This window comes from Sinohyriopsis cumingii, chromosome 17 (genome assembly GCF_028554795.1).
Source record: "Sinohyriopsis cumingii isolate HCF-2022 chromosome 17, ASM2855479v2, whole genome shotgun sequence".
Taxonomy (NCBI): domain Eukaryota; kingdom Metazoa; phylum Mollusca; class Bivalvia; order Unionida; family Unionidae; genus Sinohyriopsis; species Sinohyriopsis cumingii.
In genome coordinates, this window is record NC_142977.1 from 91,927,918 (window position 1) to 91,955,252 (window position 27,335).

Consider the following 27,335-nt stretch of genomic DNA (forward strand, 5'->3'; position numbering starts at 1 on the left):
ACAACTCAGTTAACCAGTCTAATCTTGGAATAGTGTACGGGAAATTCTTTTTCTATTAAAACACAGTCAACCAGTCAACCAGTTGAATACAGGAATAGTAAAATCGAAAGTATCAAAAATGATGGAGAAATGTTGCTTTCTTCAGTTTTAATGGGTAAAGTATTTCTTGAGTAGTTTAAGTTTATTATTGCATATACTATGTACACATTCAATAAATATTTTCTGTATTGTTTGAAGACGTCTACCTATCATGTATTCAACTCTGGCCCATACCTAACTTGATTATTATTGGATGACTCCCTCTTAATTCATCAAGTCTGAATTTACATTCTCTAAAGCTGACACTGACGGTCCAATAAACAATGAATGTATGAAACCATCAATATTGCTTCTACGTTTTGTGGCTAATAGATAAATGGAGATTACATTCGTAGGAAAATCAAGAATTAAAGCTTTAAAATGAAAATGAATTTTTAATAACGGTACATAGAAATAACCAAAAGAGACAGAATCCAAAAACCTTTACGGAAAATTAATTTTAAAAAATACCAGTAATTTGTATGTTCGGGAATTTTTAACGGCTTTTCGTCATCCATTCCACAGCCGCTTTGACCCACATGAGTACTTGCCTACATGCAAGAACCACTTCTAAAATCAGGTCTCATTACACAAAGAAGAAGTGGCTGAGTGGTCCAAAACGCTCACTGTTACCGATCACTGCCGTCTCACTTCTGTCTGCGTACAGCGGCAGTTTTAGGGCTATGCAGGTCCGGTACGAAAAGAAGACAATGGGCTCCCCAAACGTAGTTTCTATATCACTAAAGAAATTCTGTGAAATATTCATAGAAAAATACAGGTTTGTTCTCAAAATCAAATTTATTTTTAAATAATCTGCTTTGTTTATAATGTTTAAAACAAACTCCAAAATGTTTGCCCCCCCCCCCCCTGCTTCCGGACAATGTGTTTCTCACTTCGCTAATACCGCTGCTGCTGCGTGGGTTCGACTCTCGGGGGTCGACCAATGTGGGTTCATGAGAAAGCTTGCCAATAGTAGCTTTCCGCACGTTGGTGGTTCTTTCTCGGGTTTTCTAGGTTCTTCCTCCACTAGTTATACTGGCCGCCAAATATAACCTATCTTGTGCTGAAAAGTCGCGTTAACTCCTGTAACAAAAAAATAAAAACAGCAACATTAAGTAAATATATATGGTTTCGTTTATTGCTTTTTGGCACAGCAACACAAGTAGGTAATTTAATAATGATGCAATTAGAGTAAAGTGACCTACCCAAGAACACATCGTGGTAGCTAACCCAGTTTGGTTCAGTGGTAGGATTCGAACCCTCACAATTTCGGTCGTGAGTCCGACACGCTAACCACTGAGCCGCTCCTAGTAGGTACGTTAAATAATGCAAGAGGAACCGCCCGACTATTAACACGCGCGGACGAACGCACAGTAGTATCTGGTCCCCTACATTTACTTATTTTTAATTTTTATGTAGGTTGGACAAACAGAACACAATAAACACTGTGCATATATATATATATATATATATATATATATATATATATATATATATATATATATATATGAAGACAGATAAAATAAAAAAAAACTAGGTAAGTTGCTTAGGACAACTTTGTCGACATTACTAGCATGGAAATAATACAAGGACCTTATTTGAAACTAGCTCATGAATTATTTGTTCAGAGGAAATGCTATGCTAATATTTTCTTACGTGTGTTTTTGACAGAAAAGTGATGAAAACAGACGGGAAGATGAAATCCAGCCGTCGTGCATACAATTCAGCTCAGATAAATACAGGTGGATACGACCCACCCTAACTACGGTTTAAATGAATGTTACCGGTGACAAATGATCCAGTGAGACATCTGGCGACCGCTTCAATAGGGTACGTTGTCCCAAGACCTCAGAAGGGGGTATTTCTCGCCCCGTTGTTTTGTAGAGACACCATTCAAATCTGTTAGTCACCAAGACCAAAGATAAGCGCATATTAATTGTCGGGAAAGATTTGTTACAGTGTAAACGATATCGGCCAGGTATGCAAGCTTAATCTGTTGAACAGAATATTTATTTCCCTCGTGCGGCGGTTTAATTACTGTGCGCTATTGGCTTGGACTTGACAGGAGTCCTACAGCAAGCTTATTTGTTGTTTTTGTTGCGGAAAACGGACGAAATGAGGCTTAAAAGAAGGAGGGATAATCATGATACGGAAGTAACACCAGTTCAAGGACTGGGCATTGCAAACTTCACTACTTCGAATTTCACCAATAAATGTATACTTCAGGTGAGTCTGATCAAGTTTTCTTTCTTTTGTCACACACACACACACACACACACACACACATATATATATATATATATATATATATATATATATATATATATATATATATATATATATATATATATATATATATATATATATATATATGTGTATGTAGAGAGAGAGAGAGAGAGAGAGAGAGAGAGATTGTATTGAATATTGTACATAACTGTTTCCTGATGTCTTTGTACTGGATATTGTACATCACTATTGTCCAAGCACTTAGCCTTTTTGTTTAATTACTGTTCCAAAAGGCATGAAGAATACAATCAAAATCTGTGGGGTTTTTTTTTAAATTTACTCTTCGAACATTGACTGTAACTAGAGCCGGAACGGTCATAAATCTTTTGAAAGTCTTACTCACTCTCCTTCCAAAATCGAACAAATTCTAGATATCACTATAAAAGAGTAATGGATAGGTAATGAATATATTTAATAACGTCCAAAAAAACAAACATGAATTATATTCATTCGATTTATTGAGATTCATAGTCTTAAAAAGTTTAATCAAGTAACAGGTAAACGTTAAAAAAGGTACTGTTCAAGCAATGACACAACATTTATTCTTATAAGCAAGAAGTTCCATGATCTTAAATTATTTCACAACTTTCTCAGGTTTTGACTTTCTCTCTTGGTTGGTTCGTTTGTTGGTTGGTTCAAAACCTCACTTTCAACACTTTGTAAGCAATAGAATACCGAGAAAATTTTAGCTTTCCCAAAGGACACAACGAGGCAACTGACCCCGGACTACCCTCGACGGGTAACTAACTCTCGACCTAGGATTACAAGTTGAACGCTCAACCAATGGCTACATTATTAGTTTATTAAAACTTTGTGAATAGCTGTTACTGATGAAAATTCGTAATGAATACATACTGACTGTACTCCATTCCACTGCGATAAAAGAAACTTGTTTCTTGTCTATGAATCCTCTTTCTCAACTGATTTATACTTAATTAGTGCCCCCCCCCCCCAAGTGGCCGAGTGGTCTAAAGCGCTCTACGTTACGGATCTTTGCCATATCACCTCTGTCTGCGTGGGTTCGAGTCTCGGATTCGGCTAATGTGGGCATGGGATAAAGCTTGCCAGTAGTTCCTCGTGGGTCGGTGGTTCTTTCCGGGGTTTTCCGGGTTCTTCCTCCACAATTAATACTGGCCGCCATGTATAGCCTATCGTGTGCTGAAAAATGGCGTTAAATCCTACAACAACAATAACAACAACTAAATTATTATAACAAAGGATATTTTACACATCAATGATATTATTCATAATAACAATCCTAATTTATTTGCAAATCTTCTTTTGTCACTTTCACAAACATTTTATTTTAAAAAAATAGTTTCGAAGCTTAAGTGTTAGTGTGTGAATATATTGCGTTCGGATCATGATTTTAGCTGATGCTGGATAATTCCGTCGTATGGAAGTTTGTACATCGTGTTGACAGGATCAAGGTTTGTGTATTATATGCTGAGCTCGTTAAGTATGGATCATTGATCTGATATGAGAAATCAGTTACCTTTAACGGTAAATGGTCTCAATGCTCAAAGCTGTCAAATTTCCATCGTGTTTTCCACTCAGCGAATTCTCTTCATGCAAGGTTGATTGAAAGTGTTCTCACGTGAGGTTACTATTTACACCCTCTCTAGTGGTGGATGATTTATTTTAAGTGCAAAGTGGATATTTGAGAACCCTCGAGAAATACCTTCGGTTCACCTTGTCAAGTACGAAGTGAAGAACACCCGTACTTTTTGTTTCTTTTTTTGCGGGTGTGGGTATTGCATTGTGTCTATTATATCACTTCATTGAGTCTTAAATGCAGTATTGAATTCAGTACTATATTTTCCTAGAAGTTTATATGCTAAGAACAGCAAATTCAAGAAACCCATTCACTGTTAAATTTAAGCAAAAAAAAAATTATAAAAGAAAAACTAAGTTAGTATTTTAAAAATGTGGTTATGAATAACAATAAAATTAGTCACAAGATGTATACATTCCATATCTTAACTTTGTTACCTGACGGTACAACCATGCAAATCAGCAAATTTTGTATTTCATTTATACATTCTAACTTTTATTATGTCAGCACAACTGAAAGATCGAATGAATGAGTTCTGTCACGCACGCTTACATTTATATTTTTGTTTATTTTGTGCCCTTTCTGTCTGTGTCTGTATTTTTCCATCCATCGGTATGCATGGGTGTATTTATTGATACTTGCACTGATGGATGGGTGTGTATTCAGGACGATTGGTGTTTAATTAGGTATTGGGTAGGCAGAAAGGTATGTGATTGGTAGGATGGTTAGTAAATAAATAGGTTGGTAGTTATTGAAATAAATAAAAAAAACAACTGAGAGATATTTCTTTGAGTTTAATAACTTGATCCAGTGCTGCAAAACAAGTCTATCGGTTTCACTCATTTAGCAATCAAAAGAAAGAGAAGCAGACAGTACAAGTATTCCCTTGTATGACGATTTTAACCACACTGATTTATTATGCCAAAATGGTGAAATGATAACCAGTCTCTTGATAAATATTTCATAAAATGTATTCGATGTTGATAGTTTAACGTCAAAGGTTTTATTTGCATAGAAACTCATTGATAATGAAGTCTGCCATTACCAATCCGATTTCATGAAAAATATATACATATTGCCAAATATTAAATTTCAGACTTGATCACTCTATAGTGTTGCTTGTTTTAGTTGCTGCTATTGCCGAATTAAAATAGTTATGAAGGGATAATATAAACATATGCAAGAAATATTATTCATGAGATGCGATCTGTAAGCAACCCACGGTCCACTTTGTAGAAACCTTACACAATGTTCCCTCTTCTTGCAAGAGGTTTGTGGGTTGGCGGATTGTTGAGGTTGACCACCCTCGATGTTATTGCCCGGTTCGAGTAAATATAAATATAAGTGGTGAAACTTATAGGTGGAATAGATAGAGATCTGAGCAGATATAGAGAACAGACCAACACGAGCCCCCGTACATGTAAACAACAATTTAATCAATTACACAAAACAACTGTGAGAATTCATTACGTCAGGAATATAATCTGCTTCTAGAAATAAAGCTTTCACCGAATTACAAAACACAAATATATTTAAATAAAGTAACCGATCTGTTTTACTGATATATTTAGTTCATCATAGGATCGAGTGAACAATCGAAGTCAATGCCTTGTACAATTGCATAACCTGCTTCTCCGGTTCACTCCACTTCCACTGTAGCTGTTCCTTCGACTCATCTCTGTCTTGTCTCTTTCGGTCCTCAACTCTGTGCATATCACGTAGATTCACAGATTCCTGGATCTCAGGATAATACGTCTCATTATACGTCTCAGATATAATACGTCTCAGGATACGTCTCAGAGATAATACGTCACAGGATACGTCTCAGAGTTAATACGTCGCAGGATACGTCCTAGAATTAATACGTCACAGGAGCTATTTTCTCCCTTTGAGCTTTCAGCGTTCCTCGCTTCTACCGCCAAATTTGTTCGTTGATTTTCCTCGACAACAGCCCTCTTGGACAACAGTTTTACGAGAGAATATCTCCCAAATTTATTCTCGTAGTATTCTTACACTTGTTTTCTCTTGCAGAAAAGCTTAGACTGATTAAAATTTTCGATGTGGCGATATTAAACTCGGAAATTTAGTGTGGGAAGCACGCCACTTATTTGGCGTAGCCAATCAGAACCTAATATATTTGCCGCCTTTTTCCAGAGGCGCCAAAGTCGTGGTCATTTTGACCTTGTAGTTTGAGTAAAAGAGTTCTGCAATCTTTCAATCCTGACATTTACACTATGGAATCGAAGTTATCTTTTGTCTCCACCAGTCTTCTGTTGGCTAAATAAACGAATGCTTAATTAAGAATAAAATTCTCCCCTCGATAAGACTTTACCGGTCATGGATGTGTGGCGATTTGATACGCGCCTGTCCCCATAAATCTAATTGTTCTCTGGTCTCAACTAATGTGTTCTGCATAGATCGCCAGAAATTTGCCCCTTCACACGATTCCATACTCTTACATTAATAAAACAATGTGTTACATTGGAAGATGCACTGCAATAAACCCATATATACAGTTCTCACTAGTGACATATTAGTGAATGTGTTTCCATGCATAGTGAGGGCGCGTGCATGCGTGTGTATGACTGATTTTTAACGTAGTTTTAAAAAATAATTCAGTTATATCGCTACGATGTCTGCAGTATGGCAGGTTATATTGATATCTAGCAGTGTGGCATCATGCCGCAGACCTGTATCATCATGTCCCAGCTAGTCACATTATCCTGACATCAGGCCGACCGGTCCTAGCACTAAACTCTTAATGCTGAGAGCAAGCGAGTCAGCTATTAGTACCATTTTGTAAGTCTTTAGTATGACTCGGCCGGGGATCGAGCCCTCGACCTCCCACGTCAGAGGCGGACGTTCTAACCACTAGGCCACCGGAGCGGTCACCCAATCCTACTGCTTTTTTTAAAGTCCCTGATAATTATATGAACAGCCTCTGAAAGTCCGTTGAATCTACTAAAATGAGTAGGGGTGGGGTGGAATATACTATAATATAGTGATTATACACAGTTTGCCAACATTTTCATTGGAGCATCAGGAACGAATATAAGTCAAAAGAAAGTGGCCTGACATACAATTAAGGATCCCCCTGCAGAATTCAGAAATTACCCCACACAAACACACACACACACGTAAAAACTTGAGAGTTGGGCTCCCTTCTTGAATGGTCTAGCTATATAAATCAATTGCAAAATATGCACACAAAGGAGATTTTAAACACAAAAGAGACTAAGTACCTACACAGCAAGCGAAATTCCAAGCTTGCCAGTAGCTTTTCGTGGGTCGGTGTTTCTTTCCAGGGTTTTCCCGGGTTCTTCCTCCACCATTAATACTGACCGCCATGTATAGCCTATTGTGTGCTGAAAAATGGCGTTAAACCCTACAACAACAACAACCTGACGTCACAAAACACATGACGCTTAATCAGCCGCAACAAGCCCCATCAAGTTAGAACGATCTGTAAGGTACGCTAACAATGCCACAACAGGTTCCCATGCATGAATTTTGTGCATTGGTTTTGCGATTATTTGTAATGTCTTTATAGGCGTATTTAGTTTTTGTAACGTAAAAGTTTCACATCTTCTAACATCATAATATTGCGCACATCTATCGAGATTGTCAGGCTCATCTTCACCATCAAGAACGAGCGTCTATAAAACTGGAATTATTTACAGCTAAGCGGAGCTGAAATCTTGGGAAATTGTTTTGATTAGCGTTAGCATAGGTCTAGAACCGATGTGTCTTGAATACTAATGCAACTGGGGGGAAACTGACGGTACGTCGAATTATTTCCCAGTGTTACTAATGTCACGGCCGCTAGACAGTTGTATTCAGATTTGATTTTGGATATACAGGTCAAAAGCTGGTCTTCATTTTATTATCTAAACAATGATTTTGTTTAATCTTTTGAGTAACAACTAAGTTAGACGCTTATGGTTTTATTTTTTAGTGAAGTAAAAGGATGAAATTAACAAGCATCAGGAATGGAAAATTGGCACCCAGTCCCTTTTCTCGACGTTTACAGAAACGACATGGCACCATTCCAAACAGGCGTAATGTGACAGTCGTAACATACATCCTTCAACCTTTTCGAGCAAAGAATGCTTGTTAAAATTTAGTGTTAGTATATTAAGACAGTGGAAGATACCGCTGTAAGGCTTGGGTGGAAGCTCTCGAACTAGATCATGGCTATCAACTGACATTAAAATAGTTACATAGAAACGTTACTGGTTATGTCTGGAATGTCCCGTGTGCAAGACAACGTTGACTTCGCTTTCTCTGCCCATTCAAGTCATGCACAAACTGCATAGAACATATATGAACATTTACATAATGAAAAGGGACGAACGAATATCAGTGAAAGTTTTTTTCTACATTTTACATTCACACTTGAACATGATATATACATAAGGACAGGATTGGATGTTCGACAGGATAAAATAATTAACATTTCACATCGATGAGTATCAATCGCTCAGAGAAAGCTAACACACAGACGTGGATACAGAACATGAATGCTTGTCTCGATGTGAAAAATAATGACTGTAGATTTTTCTATGATGTGGAGTTTGTTCCAATCCACACTAAGTGTTCATATAGACAGGCCATCAAGAGCAGTTTACATAGATACATTGTTTGGTTTAATATATGTCCGTTAAAACGGATATTCGTAAATAAATTTGATGTATTTCTTAATGTGTTTGAAATAGAGATATAAAGAGACAGCAGCACAGCATGCTTCAGAAGATAAACAACTTAAAACTGGTTGGAATAACTGGAACAGAAAGTCAAATACACGTTGACATATCAGTTTTATTTCAATATGGTGGTAATAAAATCCCGTAAAGAAATCAGGTACCATTACATTAGAATATTTATTTTCGTTTGTCATTGGTATAACCACATAATATAAATATACATTAGTGACAAAACAGATCTGAAAATGAAATGCTTGAATGTTTTATATACATAAGAGAAATATCAGAATAAAGGCAATGATACAACGTATATAGTGCCTGAAATAGGTTCAGCGGTAAAATGAAGAATCTGTCAACATCAATTTAACGTTCTATATATGACTTACTATGACTTTGAAAGTACCACAATCCCATATGCACGTGTTGGCAATCGACGATCTCACATACAATGGACAATTAAAAGAGTTAAATACGTAACATCAGGTTTTCCTTTGCACTTGAAAACATTCCACAAGAGACGTGATGGGTTAATTTTTTGGGGGTGAGGGGTGGAGGGGTATTTAGCGCGCGTGAGAAACACCAGCAAGAAGCATCAACCCACCGGAAACTACTGACCAGCTTTCTCGCATACCCACATTGACCGAGCCCGGGACTCGTCCCCAAGCGGAATAAACTACTTATTTAGATAGTAGCATAATATTATTAAAGTAGTTTGAGATGTGCTGATTAAAATCTCAAAACTAGTCTTAGAATATAAAACGAAAGATACAAAACCTGTTGTGTTCACAGACGAAGATCCAAAAGAGACATTTATGACAAACTTTCAACGAAACCCTTCTCACAGACATCAAGTTTTATATGGCAGAATAATTTAGCTTTGGACAGTCTGCATGGCAGCAATTATTAGCATTGTTGATTTTTCTCTAATTAATTTGGCCAAAGTAAACGTGTACATTGTTGAGATTCAAATATTCAAAAACAGTCATAAACAGTCAAAAATACGCCAGAGCCACACATTCATTATAATATATGGTTGCAAGTAGATTAAATGCACCGTGTAATTGTTCATCAGAGTGATATAAACTTTAAATCTGTGTTTCAGACATTCTGCATCTTTAACACTTCCTTGTACGCATGGACAGTCATTCAATCTTTGAACTTTATAATGCATATCTCAAGATTGACTAATAATAATAAACAGCATCAAAATGTATTCATATTCATCATTCGCTTTTCCTAATGCTTGCATGTCAACATAGTCTGGCCATCCATGTGACCATACTTTATTGATTTCATTCTGTCTCTTCTATGTATAATGTGTAATTAGGTTGTTCAGATAGCTATTCTTTTAATTCGTTGTATTTTAACTTCGTTTTGTCCTGTTTGATTTGTTCCCACTATTGACGGATATTTGCATAAGCAAGGGGACCTTTAAGTTTATCGTAAAAATGCATTGTATAATGTTCTTTGTCAGTCGTGTAACAATATTTTAATATTCAGATAATAGAATATACCTAATAATTTGTCTTTATCGCCCAGGAAATCGAAACATGCGAATTTAACGTTTTCCCAATACTTTTGTGAATGATTCAAGATTTGTCCTAAACCTTGGCTATTCGAATGGCTGAGTCTACTGCAGCAACATTATGTATTAAATCGCCACATATTGCTTAAATCAAACTTTATTTTCCATTAATTCTAACCCTGTTTTTGACGAATCATTGTAAGTTACCGTGTAAAATTTACGAGATCTTCAAGTTGTAGAATAAATTTAGCCGAATACAAATTTGTGTATATACGTCAATTTCTTTCTCAGAGTGCTCTGTTTTAATCATTACGCTATTAAGGTTGATGCTGCTTATTTTAATGGTATCGCAATTCGGTGTCATCACTAAGTCTGCTTCCCTTTTATGTTTGAATCAATAAAATATTTCTTTTCTATCATCATCGTCGTCGTCGTCATCATCATCATCACCATCATCAATCCCTTAACTCAAGAGGTCGTTCAGGCACCACAATTGACTTTACAACAAATTCGCTCCATCTTTCCCTGTTCTCTACTTTTCTTGAATGTTATTTATCATGACAAATTTTGATCACACTTTTATCCCGTATAACATGTGGGAAGAAAAAAAAACATTATATGCAGATCACACTTTTATCCCGTATAAAATGTGGGGAGAAAACATTTTATGCAGATCACACTTTTATCCCGTATAAAATATGGGGGAAAAACATTTTATGTAGATCACACTTTTATCCCGTATAAAATGTGGGGGAAAAACATTAGATGCAGATCACACTTTTATCCCGTATAAAATGTGGGGGAAAAACATTATATGCAGATCACACTTTTATCCCGTATAAAATGTGGGGGAAAAACATTAGATGCAGATCACACTTTTATCCCGTATAAAATGTGGGGGGAAAAACATTATATGCAGATCACACTTTTATCCCGTATAAAATGTGGGGGAAAAACATTATATGCAGATCACACTTTTATCAACATTATATGCAGATCACACTTTTATCCCGGATAAAATGTGGGGGAAAAACATTTTATGCAAATCACACTTTTATCAACATTATATGCAGATCACACTTTTATCCCGGATAAAATGTGGGGGAAAAACATTATATGCAGATCACACTTTTATCCCGTATAAAATGTGGGGGGAAAAACATTATATGCAGATCACACTTTTATCTCGTATAAAATGTGGGGGAAAAACATTATATGCAGATCACACTTTTATCAACATTATATGCAGATCACACTTTTATCCCGTATAAAATGGGGGGGGGGGGGACATTAGATGCAGATCACACTTTTATCCCGTATAAAATGTGGGGGAAAAACATTAGATGCAGATCACACTTTTATCCCGTATAAAATGTGGGGGAAAAAAACATTATATGCAGATCACACTTTTATCCCGTATAAAATGTGGGGGAAAAAAACATTATATGCAGATCACACTTTTATCCCGTATAAAATGTGTGTGTGTGTGGGGGGGGGGGGAACATTATATGCAGATTCCGACATTGTAGTCTTCATGTTCAGCTCATGAAATATATCCACCGCATTTCTAAATGTTACTGAATTAAATAAAATACAACATTGTACCATTATTTTTGTTGCGTAAAACATTTTATATTATTATGCTCGTTCGTTGAACTCCACTAAAAGCAAATAGCAGCTTTAATAATTGTCATAATAAGACTGATTGCAAATTCTTTTCTTTTTTTTTTTTGGACGGGAGGGGGAATGTCGAAAGTGAAGTAATTGGAATTTCTTAATGTATTTATTTACTGAAGGTTGGCGAAGCCCTCTGGGAAACATATGTAACGTATTAAATTTTACTACAGTCCAATAACCGTGATATGTATACTGCTGATATGTTTCATGTTGAACGATTGCTAGCAGCATTCTTTTCGCGCGTGCGCGTTTGTGTGTGTGTGTGTGTGTGTGTGTGTGTGTTGAGCTTAAACGAGTTCGTATTGTTATGTTAAAAGCTGGGAGCCGAGTATATTTAATTTTAAACAGAACGTACTCGACCGATAATATAATCTTTATTTTTAAAAAATTAAAATTTTTGAATTACTTTGTGAAACTTTCAGTTATTCATTTGTTTTAAAAAGTAGCCAATCGTATGGTGTCAGAGCACTATGATTTGTTCTTTAAAATTATAAGACATTGAGGACTATAACACCTTGGAAATTGTTCAGAAATGAAGCGCTAAATTTTTAACTGATTACTAGTTACCGTGCAGCGACACATTATTTTCCTCTAAGGTTGACAAGGTATAAGATTTTTATTTAGACACACTTCAATGTATCATTTCCTTGTTTGTCTTTAAACTGGCACTTTAAATATTTACATAGACCTCCTGATTTAGACAGTCTTCATCAAAATTAAGGCACAGTGCTAAGTGGTAACCACTTGTAGCACAGGTGTATCGACGCCGTATGGAGTCCAATGAAAGTCAACTATCTGACTTGAGCATCTTAGAACGGACAGACAAGCACTTACGGATCTGGCGTGTATACTTTTTGGTTAGTTTAAAACAAAACCTTGGTCTAAGAACATTGAAATGCATAACAAATTTAGCTGTTATATTCGAACAATTCGACTTTGGCTGAAGGTGAGATGGACTTAACCTAGTGGCTACGACACTGAGGTACCCAGGTACCAGCGATACCTTGTAAGAGATACAGGCCCGTTTTATTAAATTAGAAACATAAAAGGGTTATCACCTTACGAGGTCTCTAACATCGGATTTAGGTTGCACTGTGGTTTTTCCTTTTATGTTAATTGTGTACTTTTTCAAATCATTTTCCCTCTCGGATGGCATTACGTCAATCATTGCGTCATACCAAGGTAGGTGTATGACAGATGGACAGTTTTCTTAAATACTTATTAATTTAATGATTGTTTGTGTATGTATGTATGTATGTACGTACGTACGCACGTACGTACGTGTGTGTGTATGTATGTATGTATGTATGTATGTGTTTATGAGAGGATCTGACTATAATTTGAATTTATATAACCTGTTTCATTTGCTACAGTTTGAATTTAGATAAACTTAGCTTATTCTCACTGCAAACAAAAATGATTAGAGTAAGATATAAGATATTCGTGATAATGAAGTACACTTCCAACAATTGTATTTGTGTTTGGAGACTTTCTTGAAATCATGAGTGGAGAAAATAAGCTGGAATAAATGTTTTCATGCCTTTCACGATGCTTTTTTTCTCCTGACAAAAACATTTCTATTTACAAATAATACTGATGCTTTGCATGTTACAAGGTGATAAACCCCACGAGTAAATCACCTTTACAACAGCATATATATAATCATCAGCGTGGGATTAATTGGTTGAGTCAGTGATGTCACTAATGAAATTATGGTATAGATGTTGACATTCATAGACGAGTCATCAAAATATAGTCTCTAGGTGGCGCCGTTTAATAATTTGTCTGGGTAAGAAAACAAATGCCGACCCAATAAAAAGTTCTTAAAGACTTGTCAACAGATTTGGGGCCCCAATAAATATCACAAAGCATTTACATTTTATTATTTGTCACGTGTGCTTATGGATATTAATATAATCTGAATACGTTCAAAACGTTCTATGTGTCAATATTATTTACAATTAAAGTATACTTGTTCTGAGAAATGACGAAAGACACATGGCAGGTATTAAAGAAAGCATCCTTTTATCATCCTAAATAGGCCAATTCAGCATTTCATGCCATAAAAATCATAAATTCTTGTAGGATAAAAAAAATCACCAGTTATCGTACGTATGTATTTATTTTCTTCCATGTGTCTTTCGTTATCCCTCAAAACATTTATTTAAAAAAGTACATTATATATCCATCTATCTCTGTATAAAAAAGAGATGTTACAAAAATAATGTGGCATGGCTCATAAAAGCGCATATTTCCCTGTACGCATTATAAATATGCTGACATGCAATGAAAGTGTGAAATAAAAGGTCACTATATATATATATATATATATATATATATATATATATATATATATATATATATATATATATATATATATATATATATATGAGAGAGAGAGAGAAGTGAAAAGAGATGAAGCAGATACAGACCTTACAGTTATCTACGTATTTGCCTTTGTGGCAGTGTATGTCATGGCTAAAGTTGATTTTCTTCAGAACGGTTAATGTAATTGATAAAACAAGAAACGTATCGAAGAATTAATATTGTCCACAGAATTTGGCCGATCACACACACACACACACACACACACACACACACAATTCTAATAGTTACAAACACTTACAATAATACAACATATTAAAATAATCATCTATAATGAGAAAAGGAAATCATACATGGAATAGGACGATGTTCTTCTAGATCATCTTGTGGTTAAGTTTGCAGTCTGATAAAAGAATAATTATCACTCAAAACAATGTATTCTTGTAACAATGTATTCTTGTAACAATGTATTCTTGTAATGTAGCAACAATGTGAACAGAACATACTGAAACAACGTCCATGCATACGACGACTTGTGAGAATGTAACATGATACTTTGCTGGGGTACCTATGTTACAAATACTCCATGAGTGTTCATTCAAAAGTAATTTATTGCTGATATGAATACACAAATGTGCTTGGGCCGTATTAGTCATTAAACAATAACTACAAATTACTATATCATAACACAAAATATACTTCGTCAAACTAAGACTCCCTCATTTGTCATACAGACTGACCCAAACTTTTTAATGAGCGATCCTGACAGTAAATATTTTTTAACTATTTTTCTTTTGGAGGATTGGTTAAACATTTACATGTTAATAAGCAGCACGCTTTAGCGACGGTGTTTTAAACGTGAACAATTATTTGGAATGCTATGGTTGATACATATCAGACGGTGATTATATCAAATCTATCTCAAGTACTGCTCCCCTGGGGATAAGTCAGTTAGGTCAGTCGATGTGAAATTGTCATAGAGCTGGCAGCACGTTTAATAACCTGTTGATCGCAGTAGGCAATGGATGAAATGTTATATTATGTACATTGCCTGATTTTTTGCATATTGTTACATATACGCATATTAATTAAAGGAATACTGAATTGCGCAACCCAGAATAAGAAAACAAAGACATAATTAAATGGCAAAAACCCTACAATAAATACAAAGGGCCTCTGTGTGTGCGTGTGTGTGTGTGTGTGTGTGTGTGATTTGGATTTTTAACGTTGCTTTAACAATTGTTCAGTTGAATCGCTACGATGTCTGCAGTGTGGCAGTTTATAGTGATATCTATCACTGGGGCAATATGCCGCAGACATGTAGCATGATGTCCCACCCAGTCACATTATCCTGACACCAGGAGGATCAGTCCTAACACTAACCTCTTAATGCTGTGCACCTAGCGAGGCAGCTGTTAGTAGCATTTTTTATATAAATCTTTGGTATGATTCGATCGGGGCTCGAACCCGCGACCCTCCCCCCCCCCCCACCGTATCCGAGGCGGACGTTCTAACCACTAAACCACCGGAACGGTCCAAAGGGTAAGACGGAGTCTCCTAAGGACTCGACTGTTCTTCAGCCACAATAGGCAACCCAGTGTCCTTATATCAGTAGGTTTAATAACTACATTAGATGACCAAACACAGAAAAAAGTGATTAATGCAGAAATGAATACATTGTCGATAATATCTCCTACAATTTTTTTTCTATCTATCATTATGCACGTGTTCAAAAATTGATTATTTTGACGCATGTATGTAAAATCACTGCAAGTGCCAGACATTTCCGAATCGGAGATACGCTTTTCTTTTGAGTCGATATTATAAAAGAAAAATTCTATAGTATCTGCAGTACACCGAATTACCGGACTAAGAAAGAGAGATCCTGTCAAGTTTCGAGTGTGGTCTCCAATTCAGACCCAGCCCTAGGATATGTGGGGCACAAGACAGCAATCGATGAGCACTGGCCCCCGAACAAAACAAAATTGCATTGCGAAGTGCGGAGTCCAAGGCGGTTGCCTCATTCGCCTTACCCTAGGGTCACGGTGTGCAGGCGTGTACAAAAATGTCACATGTTCATTGATAAAATAATTTCAAAGTTATACGCAGTTAACCGAATTACTTGAGTACGAAGGAGAGGTCATATGAAGGTTGGAATAGTTTCATTATAAGTGTTATGGTCTGTATTGTTGTACAAAGGTATAACATGTTAATTGATTAATCAATTACAAACTTAAATTACTTTTTTCCCATCGATCTCCCAAGTCACAGGTATGGTCTAGTTGAGTATATTTTGCACGATGTACGCACAGCAAGATGGTTTTGTATGGTTTTATAAATTATTTTTCATGTTTGCTTGTGAGAGCAAAATGACACAACGGGTCATTTTCAACAACAACGACATTTAAATCATGAAATTAAAGAAGCGCAGTGTTTGTACGAGTTAATGCGAGAGAGAGAGAGAGAACGCATATATGCTTACAGAATACCACAAGCAGTTATTTTGTGTGCCCTTACTGATGTAACCTTAAAGAGAATGTTAAATGGATCAGACATGTATGAAACCTATTTATATAGGTGTATGTGTGTGTGTGAGTGTGTGTGTGTGTGAGAGAGAGAGAGTGGGTGGGTGGGATCGGCGTGGGCAAGTATTTAATAGTGTAACTATCTGTGTTATGAAATGAATCCAATATCATTGCAAAATTATTGCCCAATACGTAATTACTAATATAAATAAATTATTTTTCAGCCGATGCTAAGTTTGTGCTTATAGGTACGATTTTCTTGGCATGCATTACAGTTTATACAACTTGTAGAGCTTTTGTAAACGGACCTGTGACAACTATTTTTGTTTCAATGTGCCACATTTACAAACGCTTGCTCAGTTTTGAATAGCCCTAAGAATTGTTCATGAGAATGCCCTTGGACTAATTGGCATGGCTAAACAAATCAGACATATGCCAAACTAGTTTCAAATCAATATCGGAACACGGTTTGCCAAAGTGTAACTCCAAACTTGCATGCTTTAGGAATTTCAAAAGATATAGGGCTTATATTTGATTAATATGTCTTAATTATAGTATTTGTTTATCTTGTATGCATACACTGTGCGATATAATTACTCTTTATGCATACGCTGTGTGATATACTTACCTTGTATGCATACGCTGTACCACATACTGATGTAATTACATGGATTTATCTTGACACATAAATTTAAAAAAATCAGCTATCAGATTGACCATCAGTTTTCTTTTTCTCATATTTGTTTAAATTATCAGCTTCCTCGTCGTCATCTACTACTGCTATTGCTGATGTACCAACATTTCTAGTGCTTTAGGTGTACCATCACCCCGACATATAAAGTTGGTTGGTTGGTTGGTTACTTGGTTGGTTGGTTGGTTTTGGTTGGATGGCTGGCTGGTTGGTTGGTTGGTTGGTTAGGTAGTTGGTTGGTTGGTTGGTTGGATGGCTGGTTGGTTGGTTAGGTGGTTGGATGGTTGGTTGGTTAGATGGATGGTTGGCTGGATGGCTGGTTGGTTGGTTAGATTGTTGGTTGGTTGGATAGTTGATTGCTTAGGTGGATGGTTGGTTGAATGGCTGGTTGGTTGGTTAGGTGGTTGGCCTTTATCATGCATAAGCATGGGAGTTAAGTGCGTTTCCACATGGATTCGATAGGGCAGCCGACTTGGGCGGGTAGCGAACTTGCGACTTTATGATTACGAGTCCGTGTGTTTTACCGTGGCTCCATACGACGGAAAAGACGTATTTATATAAACAAATTAGTCATGATCCTAAATATTGCTAACCTTCCAAATCAGGTGGAAATTTGTAGCACGTATACATTTTAGGTTGCAATACTATGAAAAATACTGAAGGTCTTTCTATAAACAGTTTTCAAACACGCATTATTTAAATCCTTTCACCGCTTTTAAGTGCTACTTTTAGCAAGAAAACGTCCCGATAATCCTAATAAATGTCAAGACTTAGAGAAAAATGTTTTAATTGAAGATTTAGGACTCCGTGAGCCTTTGGAGCCCCCGGTGACATCGAACTAAATAACGTTCGTATCATGACTCAGTAGTGTAGGTTCTAAACATGCACATGAATGTAGGAGGTTTAACAGGAAATTCAGAATATTAGTGATTAAAATAGGATCCAATAAAGGGTAATGTGGATCTTGGAACTTTACAATTGTAGAAGGAAAAAGTCAGAGGGGAAATAATAAAATTACTATTAAAACTTTGCCAGATAGTAAATTTTCTTTCTTTATTTCTTTCTTTCTTTCTTTCTTTCTTTTTTTCTTTCTTTCTTTCTGTAGAAAGTTTGTATGCAAGTGATATAACGCATAACATGCATATTATCAGGTGCTACTAGTGACATAAATTTCAAAGTATTTCTTTCTTTCTTTCTTTCATTCTCTCTTACACACACACACACACACACACACACACACACACACACCTATTTAAGTGACACCAAAAGTAGAGAACTTAATATGGAGGATAAAGAAGTTGTTTTGACTGATGTACAGAATTTCTTCTCCTAATCTTCCCATAACGTGGATTACTAAAGGTCGTACATTATCGTGATAAATTAACACTTCAAATACACAGAAGCTGATAAGATCCAGGTGCAAACCTTAGTAATGAAGAACTTGATATGAAATGGAGATAAAATGGGTTGTACTCATGGACTGAATGTCCCTTCGTACTCACCCCCCCCCCCCAAAAAAAAAAATATGTCGTAAATTATCGTTATAAAAAGAAATTTAAAACACTTTAAGGCGATCTATGATCCAGGTATAATCAAAGCTTAGGATATCGTTGACTATGCCGTGTTTATTGTACATGATCCTTCCAGCAACTTCAGAACTGCCGAATACATAATCATGTCGTACGTATATAGGAATGAGACAGAGATCCAGAACCCTACACGCCTATTTGCATAGTTGGTGTTTCTTGACGATTTATTCCAACGTGATTCGCGCTGTTAATTTCGCTTTATTACATCCTTCACTTCCTTGATTGATATCTAATTATTGTACAAATAGTTTACTTAGGAGGAAATGAAAATTATGTTTAGTGGAAGCATTTTCAGTTGCTATTATATACTGAGATTGAAGTTCCCTTCAAAATTTCAACTGATTAAACTATCAGCGACAAGATTCTCAGTGGCAACTTAGTACATTAGTATAAAGATGCCAGTGATTTTTTTTTAAAATGCCAAATTAAGTGAACACATGAGTTGCGTGGCGCTGCAATTTATGTTTCTTCGTGGACGATATTTTACCTCTTAAGACTACATGCAATTTTGATATGAAAGTTTAAAAAATTTCTTGGGGTTGGGGGAGGACACACTTATCTGTACAAAAAATATATATATGATATTCCGTCAGTATAGTAATTACAGTTAAGAATTTGCTATTTAAATTCGTTGCATATATATCGACGGAAACAGACGTGAAAAATATTCGCCTGCTCCTCAAGACATGGGTGCCCGCACACAAGGGCAAGACTTTGTCTCCCTTCCCGTCGCCCCCGATTTCACCTCTAAACATGTTTTGGCTTACATTAACTTAATAGCTTACCACTACATGTTTTCCCCCTCTCTCGAAATTATAATTTTGCGGGCGCCCCTCGCGTCCTGATGTTTTTAATAATCTAAAATATTGATTAATTGCTTATAAATCAAGTCCAACTGCCAACTGCCAGGTCTACGGTCGCATAATGTGCCAACAGATCTGGGTCTATGCAGTCTGTAGGAGTGATCTGTAATACAAATAATATAGACCTTGGTCTGCCTGAGAATTATGCGATGGCAGGTCAGGATTTGTGTTGTTTGAAATTAGACCAGACTTAAAAAGAGGTATATACGGTATATGTACTCGAGTTCAATTTATGCAAATGAATCTCCATCCTGTAACCTGCCAACCAGCCATGAATATTTTATTTTAGCCGAACGTAAACCATTGCATGGAATAATAAATGCGGATCTTCTAATTCAGTATCTACGCAACTGAGACACATTAATGCATTAAGATTCTAATCATCTCGAAGTACCTACCTTATCAAAGTCACATTATTTGGCCGTTTCCATGGTTTAATTTACTAAGCAGACTTAAACAATGATATTAGAATGGTTCACTTTGCGAACATTGTTTTTCTACGAAAGACAGTTGATTGGAAATAGTTTCGATATTTACGCTGTACTGACTCTGAAGAACATACTATACAGTTTTGTTTCGTAGGAATTACAGGCTCTGCAAAAATGGTTTTGTGCAATAATTATGTGATGGAGGTAGGTACAGCTGGATAACCATGTCTAAGATAGAGTATTTCTTTATATATAAAAACACAAAAACAAATGGTGATGCTGAATCAGTTTTTAACCTAACAATCTCCAAATCGACCTTTGGAAGTGAATATTCTGCTATATTTCATATTATTTTTATCGATATTGTAATACAATATGTAAACTTCATCGAAAATCGATGAAATGCTTTGGTTAAAGCGGCCAGTATATTTTTAAAAGTAGATGTCCGTTGCATTTATGGTATTATTAATGTTGAAAAATGCACAGAAGGAAAGTGATAATTCGCATCGAATCTTTGAGTGCCAGGAGTTAACCTATGGAATAGTTAGACCAACATTCATGGCTGCTATAGGTGTTAAACCAAGGGAATAGTCAGACCAACATTCATGGCTGTTGTAGGTGTTAAACCCATGGAATAGTTAGACCAATATTCATGGCTGTTGTAGGTGTTAAACCCATGGAATAGTTAGACCAACATTCATGGCAGCTATAGGTGTTAAACCTATGAAATAGTTATACCAACATTCATGGTTGTTGTAGGTGTTAAACCAATGGAATAGTTAGACCAACATTCATGGTTGTTGTAGGTGTTAAACCAATGGAATAGCTAGACCAACATTCATTGCTGTTGTAGGTGCTAAACCAATGGAATAGACCAACATTCATGACTGTTTGTAGGTTCTAAACCTGTGGAATAGTTAAACCAACATTCATGGCTGTGGCAGGTATTAAAAAGTTTTCATACAGCGCATATTACATATCCTTTACACAGATATTTTAAGTAAAACATTTTATGACTATCAGTAAGACGTTATATGACTATCAGTAAGACGTTATATGACTATCGGTAAGACGTTATATGACTATCAGTAAGACGTTATATGACTATCGGTAAGACGTTATATGACTATCAGTAAGACGTTATATGACTCTCGATAAGACGTTATATGACTATTAGTAAGACGTTACATGACTATTGGTGGAAAGAAAATTGTATAGTAGATGTGCTGTTGTCCATAATTTCCGACAGTAACCTGAAATCTCTCTCTCCTATCCCCACCCCAACCGGATAAAAATATTTTTTTTATAGACATAAAGTGCAAAATTACGTAATATGCCAAATACTTTGCGCATTTCTTATTGTCTGTTCGCGACATTTGCTAATAAACATGAAATGTGTGATGCTTGAATTATCGGTTCATATGTTTCCACGTGCGTGTAGATTTCAGTATGTATATTTTAGTGCCAACATGCTGTAAACATGTTCTCTACATGGAACATCCTTTCGAAATTAAATGACCAAACCAGATACATTAACAAAGATGGTTTGGCAAAGCATTCCAAGAATATTCAGTGAACAGGACTTTATTAACTGTGAAAAGGTATATCAATTTGTGAAAATTGCATCAGTGTATATTTCGCAGACGCGGTAAGCAATCAAAACAGAACATCAATGCTATTGAACTGTAACACCATTGACGCTAATTAAGTCATGCACCTAATGAGAGGCAATTATAAAGACAAAATTAGAATTAAAATAATCCACAAATACGTTATGATCGTAAGAACAAACTATACTTGTTTATATATCTAGAAAGAAGGAAACTTAGTACATCAGCTATTGAAAAAATCTAACGTTTATCGAACAGTGTAGATTTGCTTTAGTGTCTCTGAGAATGCTGAGGTAGAAATTAGCAACATGTTTAATTTCGAGACGATAAACAACTGATGTATATAAATAGTTTATGTATAGAGATTTACAGAAGATTAATTATAATGCTAAATATGTTATCCTCTTAACATAAAGACTTTCATATTATTTTAACGAATAAATTAATAAACTTTTATTATTATTATTATTATTATTATTATTATTATTATTATTTAAACAAAAATGTTCTTAAAGACACCTATTTCTAAATTTGTCCGTTTATTACAATTTTTACCAGAGTGTAAAGTTTGCTTTTATGGGAATGTTTGTTGTTATTTAGACATAATTAACTTTAAAAATAGGGTAAAATTAACCACCGATGTTTATTTTCAGGAGCCCCAAACCTCCACAGATAGTAAAATGGAGGTCAAACCAAAATCAAACAAGGAATCGTTGAAAGAAGTTGCAGCTGAGGTACGTTTGAGCCGGTAGTCAGTTTAGCAAACTATGACTAATATATTTATTAGTTCATCATAGTAATATTGGTATATTCAAATTAGTCACAAACCGTTTATAAATGTCACCATAGCTTGACATTGTTAATACAACTGGAAGTGCTCTAATGGTATGGCCCTGCCTCCCATCGTACATTATGCGCATGTCAAGATTTGCCATTTTAAATTTCTTATTAAACACAGCTGGACAAATTGTAAATAATTAGTTTGAGAGCATCCTGGCATGAAGAACTGTCAGATGTGATCTTGATCTTCCATTATTTAATATAGCCGCGGTAACTAGATATAGGAAAGCCTTTAAACTGCTCCTTGTCAAAACCCCGATCGACATAATCCGACCAAATTTGACACGAAGCATCATAGCAAAGAAGACGTTTACTTTGCTAAACAATCTCACAACAGAATTGGACGGAACCTGCCAAAATACATCCTGGTTCAGAGGGCATCAATTGGCAACAGATATTAGTAATTCGCCGTCAGATATTACCGCCACTGCTAAAAATATAAAAATCTTTAATTGGCTTCTAAAGATAAGCGCAGGAAGAAATTTGTACCAAATTTGACAGACAGCAATGAAATGAAATTTTGATTATAAAAGAAAAAAATCCACACATTTGGATTATCTTACTTCTACAACTATGACAAAAATCAGTGCATTGCGAAAATATCTATACAGGTGGTCTATCTTGAGTTAAGAAAGATACACAGATTGGTATGGTATTAGGAAGCAATTTGGAAATAAGATTTTGTTAATAAAAGAAGTGATGGAGAAAACATGAGCAACAACTCATCTTTTATTTCAAGCGACTTGCAATATTTTGTGTGTTTCAGTGTTTTGAGCTGTTCCATTTCTCTGAGGGTCGTATACATCGAAAACGCTAACTGTACATCATTAGTTTAAATAAAATCTAACCCTGAATAAATAATTTATTTTTAAAAATACATAATAAATCCAGAAAAATATAAGAGTGATACAAGTTCAACACGTTTAGTTAAAGCAATGAAACATACAAATTTGAATTAATGAACAGAATGGGTCATCATTTTAAATTTATTACCTTCAAATACACGAGAACAGCCCATAAGGTATTAATTTTCTTACATATTTCCTGTATTGTTCTACATTTTGGTGAAATTCAGTTGATTATTTATACATTAAGATGCACCAAGATTGTTTTTCTCATTTTAGGCATTAAATTAGACACAACCGATCGATAAATCAGTATAGGTTATAAAGCATTTTTTGGTAAATAGTTACATTTGAATGAAATGGCTGGAACAATGCATTTTCTACCAATAGTTACATTTGAATGAAATGGCTGGAACAATGCATTTTCTACCAATAGTTACATTTGAATGAAATGGCTGGAACAATGCATTTTCTACCAATAGTTACATTTGAATGAAATGGCTGGAACAATGCATTTTCTACCAATAGTTAAATTTGAATGAAATGGCTGGAACAATGCATTTTCTACAAATAGTTACATTTGAATGAAATGGCTGGAACAATGCATTTTCTACCAATAGTTAAATTTGAATGAAATGGCTGGAACAATGCATTTTCTACAAATAGTTACATTTGAATGAAATGGCTGGAACAATGCATTTTCTACCAATAGTTACATTTGAATGAATTGGCTGGAACAATGCATTTTCTACAAATAGTTACATCTGAATGAATTGGCTGGAACAATGCATTTTCTACAAATAGTTACATCTGAATGAATTGGCTGGAACAATGCATTTTCTACAAATAGTTACATCTGATTGAATTGGCTGGAACAATGCATTTTCTACAAATAGTTACATTTGAATGAATTGGCTGGAACAATGCATTTTCTACAAATAGTTACATTTGAATGAAGCGACTAGATATTTTTTTAGTGCGAATGACTTTTTCTGATCCGGTCGAAACATATTTGTTTGCTGTTATTTCCAGCACAGCATCCATCAATCTGAACGCAATACATATATCATTTTCTCTATAGGTTTTAATGTTCTCTCTATTGAATGCAAGTACCAGTCTTTACTGGTTAACTAATCTCCCGAAAAGATTAGAGGACAAGTATTTATGATTTTCTTTAGGACGACAGCAGATGAAATAACAGTTGATTGGCTCAGTTAGTAAAACCATACCTATGGCGTTTTATCTAATTTACTTATGTCGCACTGTTATCACTCAGAGGCTTACACCTTCTGCATCGTACTAAACACACTTCAAGCACAAGAGGCAATACCCTAAAACAGTATCAGTAAAAAAAACGGAAGTTTTAATTAATCAACATCTGTAGTATTCACGCTTTCTAATACGTTGTTGCTGAAGCACTATAGAAGATTACAACTGGAACTTAGAAGAAGAAACTACGTTCTCCATCTTATCGGCCAGAAGTGTTTATTTAAACTAGCTACATGGAACAAAAGCCCCACCCACCCCATTATTTAAACTAGCTACATGGAACAAAAGATCCCACCCACCCCAACTCCTCGTACACAACGTGTTAAATGGCAGAGAAACACATTATTAAAAACAAATTTTTTAATGACTTCTTTTAAGAAATGGCCGAAATTTTGACAGAAAGCATCTTAGTATGAAAAATTGTCAAGGTTATACAAATGATGCCGATCTACCATCAATGATAGATGCTGTTGCTAAAATTAGAACACAACTTTGTCAGCTTCTCAAAACTCAGTGAACAGAAGTTGTCCATATTGAAAAGAAATCAACCAATCTTCAGTGTCTTTCAAATTTATTCAAATGATGTCATTTCGCTGTCAGATATGTCCACAATCCTGAAATACAATAATCCGTCCCCCAGATATATAGTTGTATCTATTAGAGAAAATTTAAAATAAATTCTACCAACTTTGACAGAAAGCAACCTGAAATTAAAACTTTTCAATATTGGAGAAATAATTCAGATACATTAGCCAAACCTTTAAGCAGTTGTTTTCACTTTATACGCTATCAAAAGTCCGGAAGATATATTTACAGAGAGGTCAGTACGGACTCAGATGTCTTGTCCGAATCCTCTTGAATTAGGTTATTAGGCAGATGTAAGCGAGGTAAGAAATCTCAGTTTCATTTTGAACATCTTTTATCAGATGTGTCAGAAAGTAAACGCATCCATTCAGTATTACGATTTAGCATGTTTCTTTTTTAGACCTGGCCTCCTTTGACTGGACGGTTAGTTAAGAACTGGACTCTTGCAAACCAATTTCATCAACAATCTTTAATCTGTAAAATTCTTGGTGATAATGTATTACCCTCTTTCGTTTTTTTACCTCTCTGAACTATTATTATTATATTTATTATTATTATTATTATTATTATTATTATTATTATTATTATTATTATTATAGCAGGCGAAGAAAGATACAGGAAGGTTTTACCGGTTTGTGAGAAAACATTTCCTTGGCCAGGGTCGTGAGAAGAAAACGCAAGTTAAAGAGATTAGTATTCTCCCAGAAGGCGAAGAACTTAGATGGGCAAGTAGGTCGGCAAGCAATAGTGCCGCATCACGTTCCAGTGTAGAAACAAATAGTTCCACAAACAGTAATATAGAAGTCGTGCATGACATGGACGAAGAAAACACATTAGAAGCATTAAAATCGGAATCAGATTCATCAGATTTGTCTTGAATTGCATTTGTGAAAAATTCACTGGTGCTAATTTCTTATTTTATTTACATGACTTAATATGTTCCACTCGCCATGAAGCTTGCCGTTGCTAACACGTTGAATACACGTGGTGAATACGTGAGTGTCACAGCGCATGACCATCATGGGAAATGCGAGACAACTGGCATTTGGAAAATTTTAGCTTTTTCGTTTGTTTCAAATATTAGAGGTTTGACTTTGTATTGAATGTCATGGTTAAAACGCCATTGTTAAAGACTGCTTTAAAAATGTTAATAGTTTCCTCAATACAGGTAATGTTAGATGACTTGTAGAAATCACTGTAAGATTTTGGTCTTGTGCAAATGTTTGTCGATCTTCCTCTAAAAGTGTTTCAAAATTCTAAACTAAGTTCTTTTATTTATCGTTCCTCTGACAAGTATCGGACTGACAAGTGCCCAAAGTCAAATGCTTTTTTAATTCTTGAAGAAAATATTTTGTATGTCATCTGTTTTCATAATAGAAAGAATAACCAGTGGTTTGTATGTAATAAACAGGACAAGTTTCTCCTATAGCAAGTTTCTCGTTATAGGTTCAAATTCTCATTTTCTTTCATTGTAAATAGTCGTCATTTTATTTATTTAGCTTGAAGTGTTTTGTTTTACAGATTATCAGCTTGTTGTTAAAGTATTACTGTACACCACTGACAAAGTTTTGGGCACACGGTAAATAAAAATCACAGCGTTTGGATGTGCTAAGCATCTTCGATCCTGTTGATAAAATAATTGTGATAAATAAAAGAAAGAGTAAAGAAACTTTATTTGCACGAAAAAAGAAGGAATTTGCTAACACCTGCCGTAAGCGTCACAACATTATATTCCATGTAGTTATTTTGATTAAATCCTTATGATAATGGCTGATTTTGGGAACTAAAACAATTGCTAGTATTTTTATTATCATCTTATTGAATTTAAAACCATGTTGACTTTTAAATGATTAAGATTTAAATTTTCTACCATCATTACGTGGTTTTCTTTTAAATTCTAATGAAATGTAATCAGTATTTACTAATAAAATTTTATCTGAT

The 27,335-nt window shown here is 35.2% G+C and overlaps 1 protein-coding gene across 1 annotated transcript; it reads left to right on the forward strand.

Moving 5' to 3' along the window:
- Positions 1 to 1,911: 1,911 nt before the first annotated feature.
- Positions 1,912 to 27,335, forward strand: LOC149779423 (uncharacterized). Its single transcript, XM_089938617.1, has 3 exons — positions 1,912 to 2,304; positions 22,509 to 22,589; positions 25,994 to 27,335. The coding sequence occupies exons 1-3, from the start codon at positions 2,194 to 2,196 to the stop codon at positions 26,270 to 26,272; spliced, it is 471 nt and encodes a 156-aa protein (XP_089794743.1). The 5' UTR covers positions 1,912 to 2,193; the 3' UTR covers positions 26,273 to 27,335.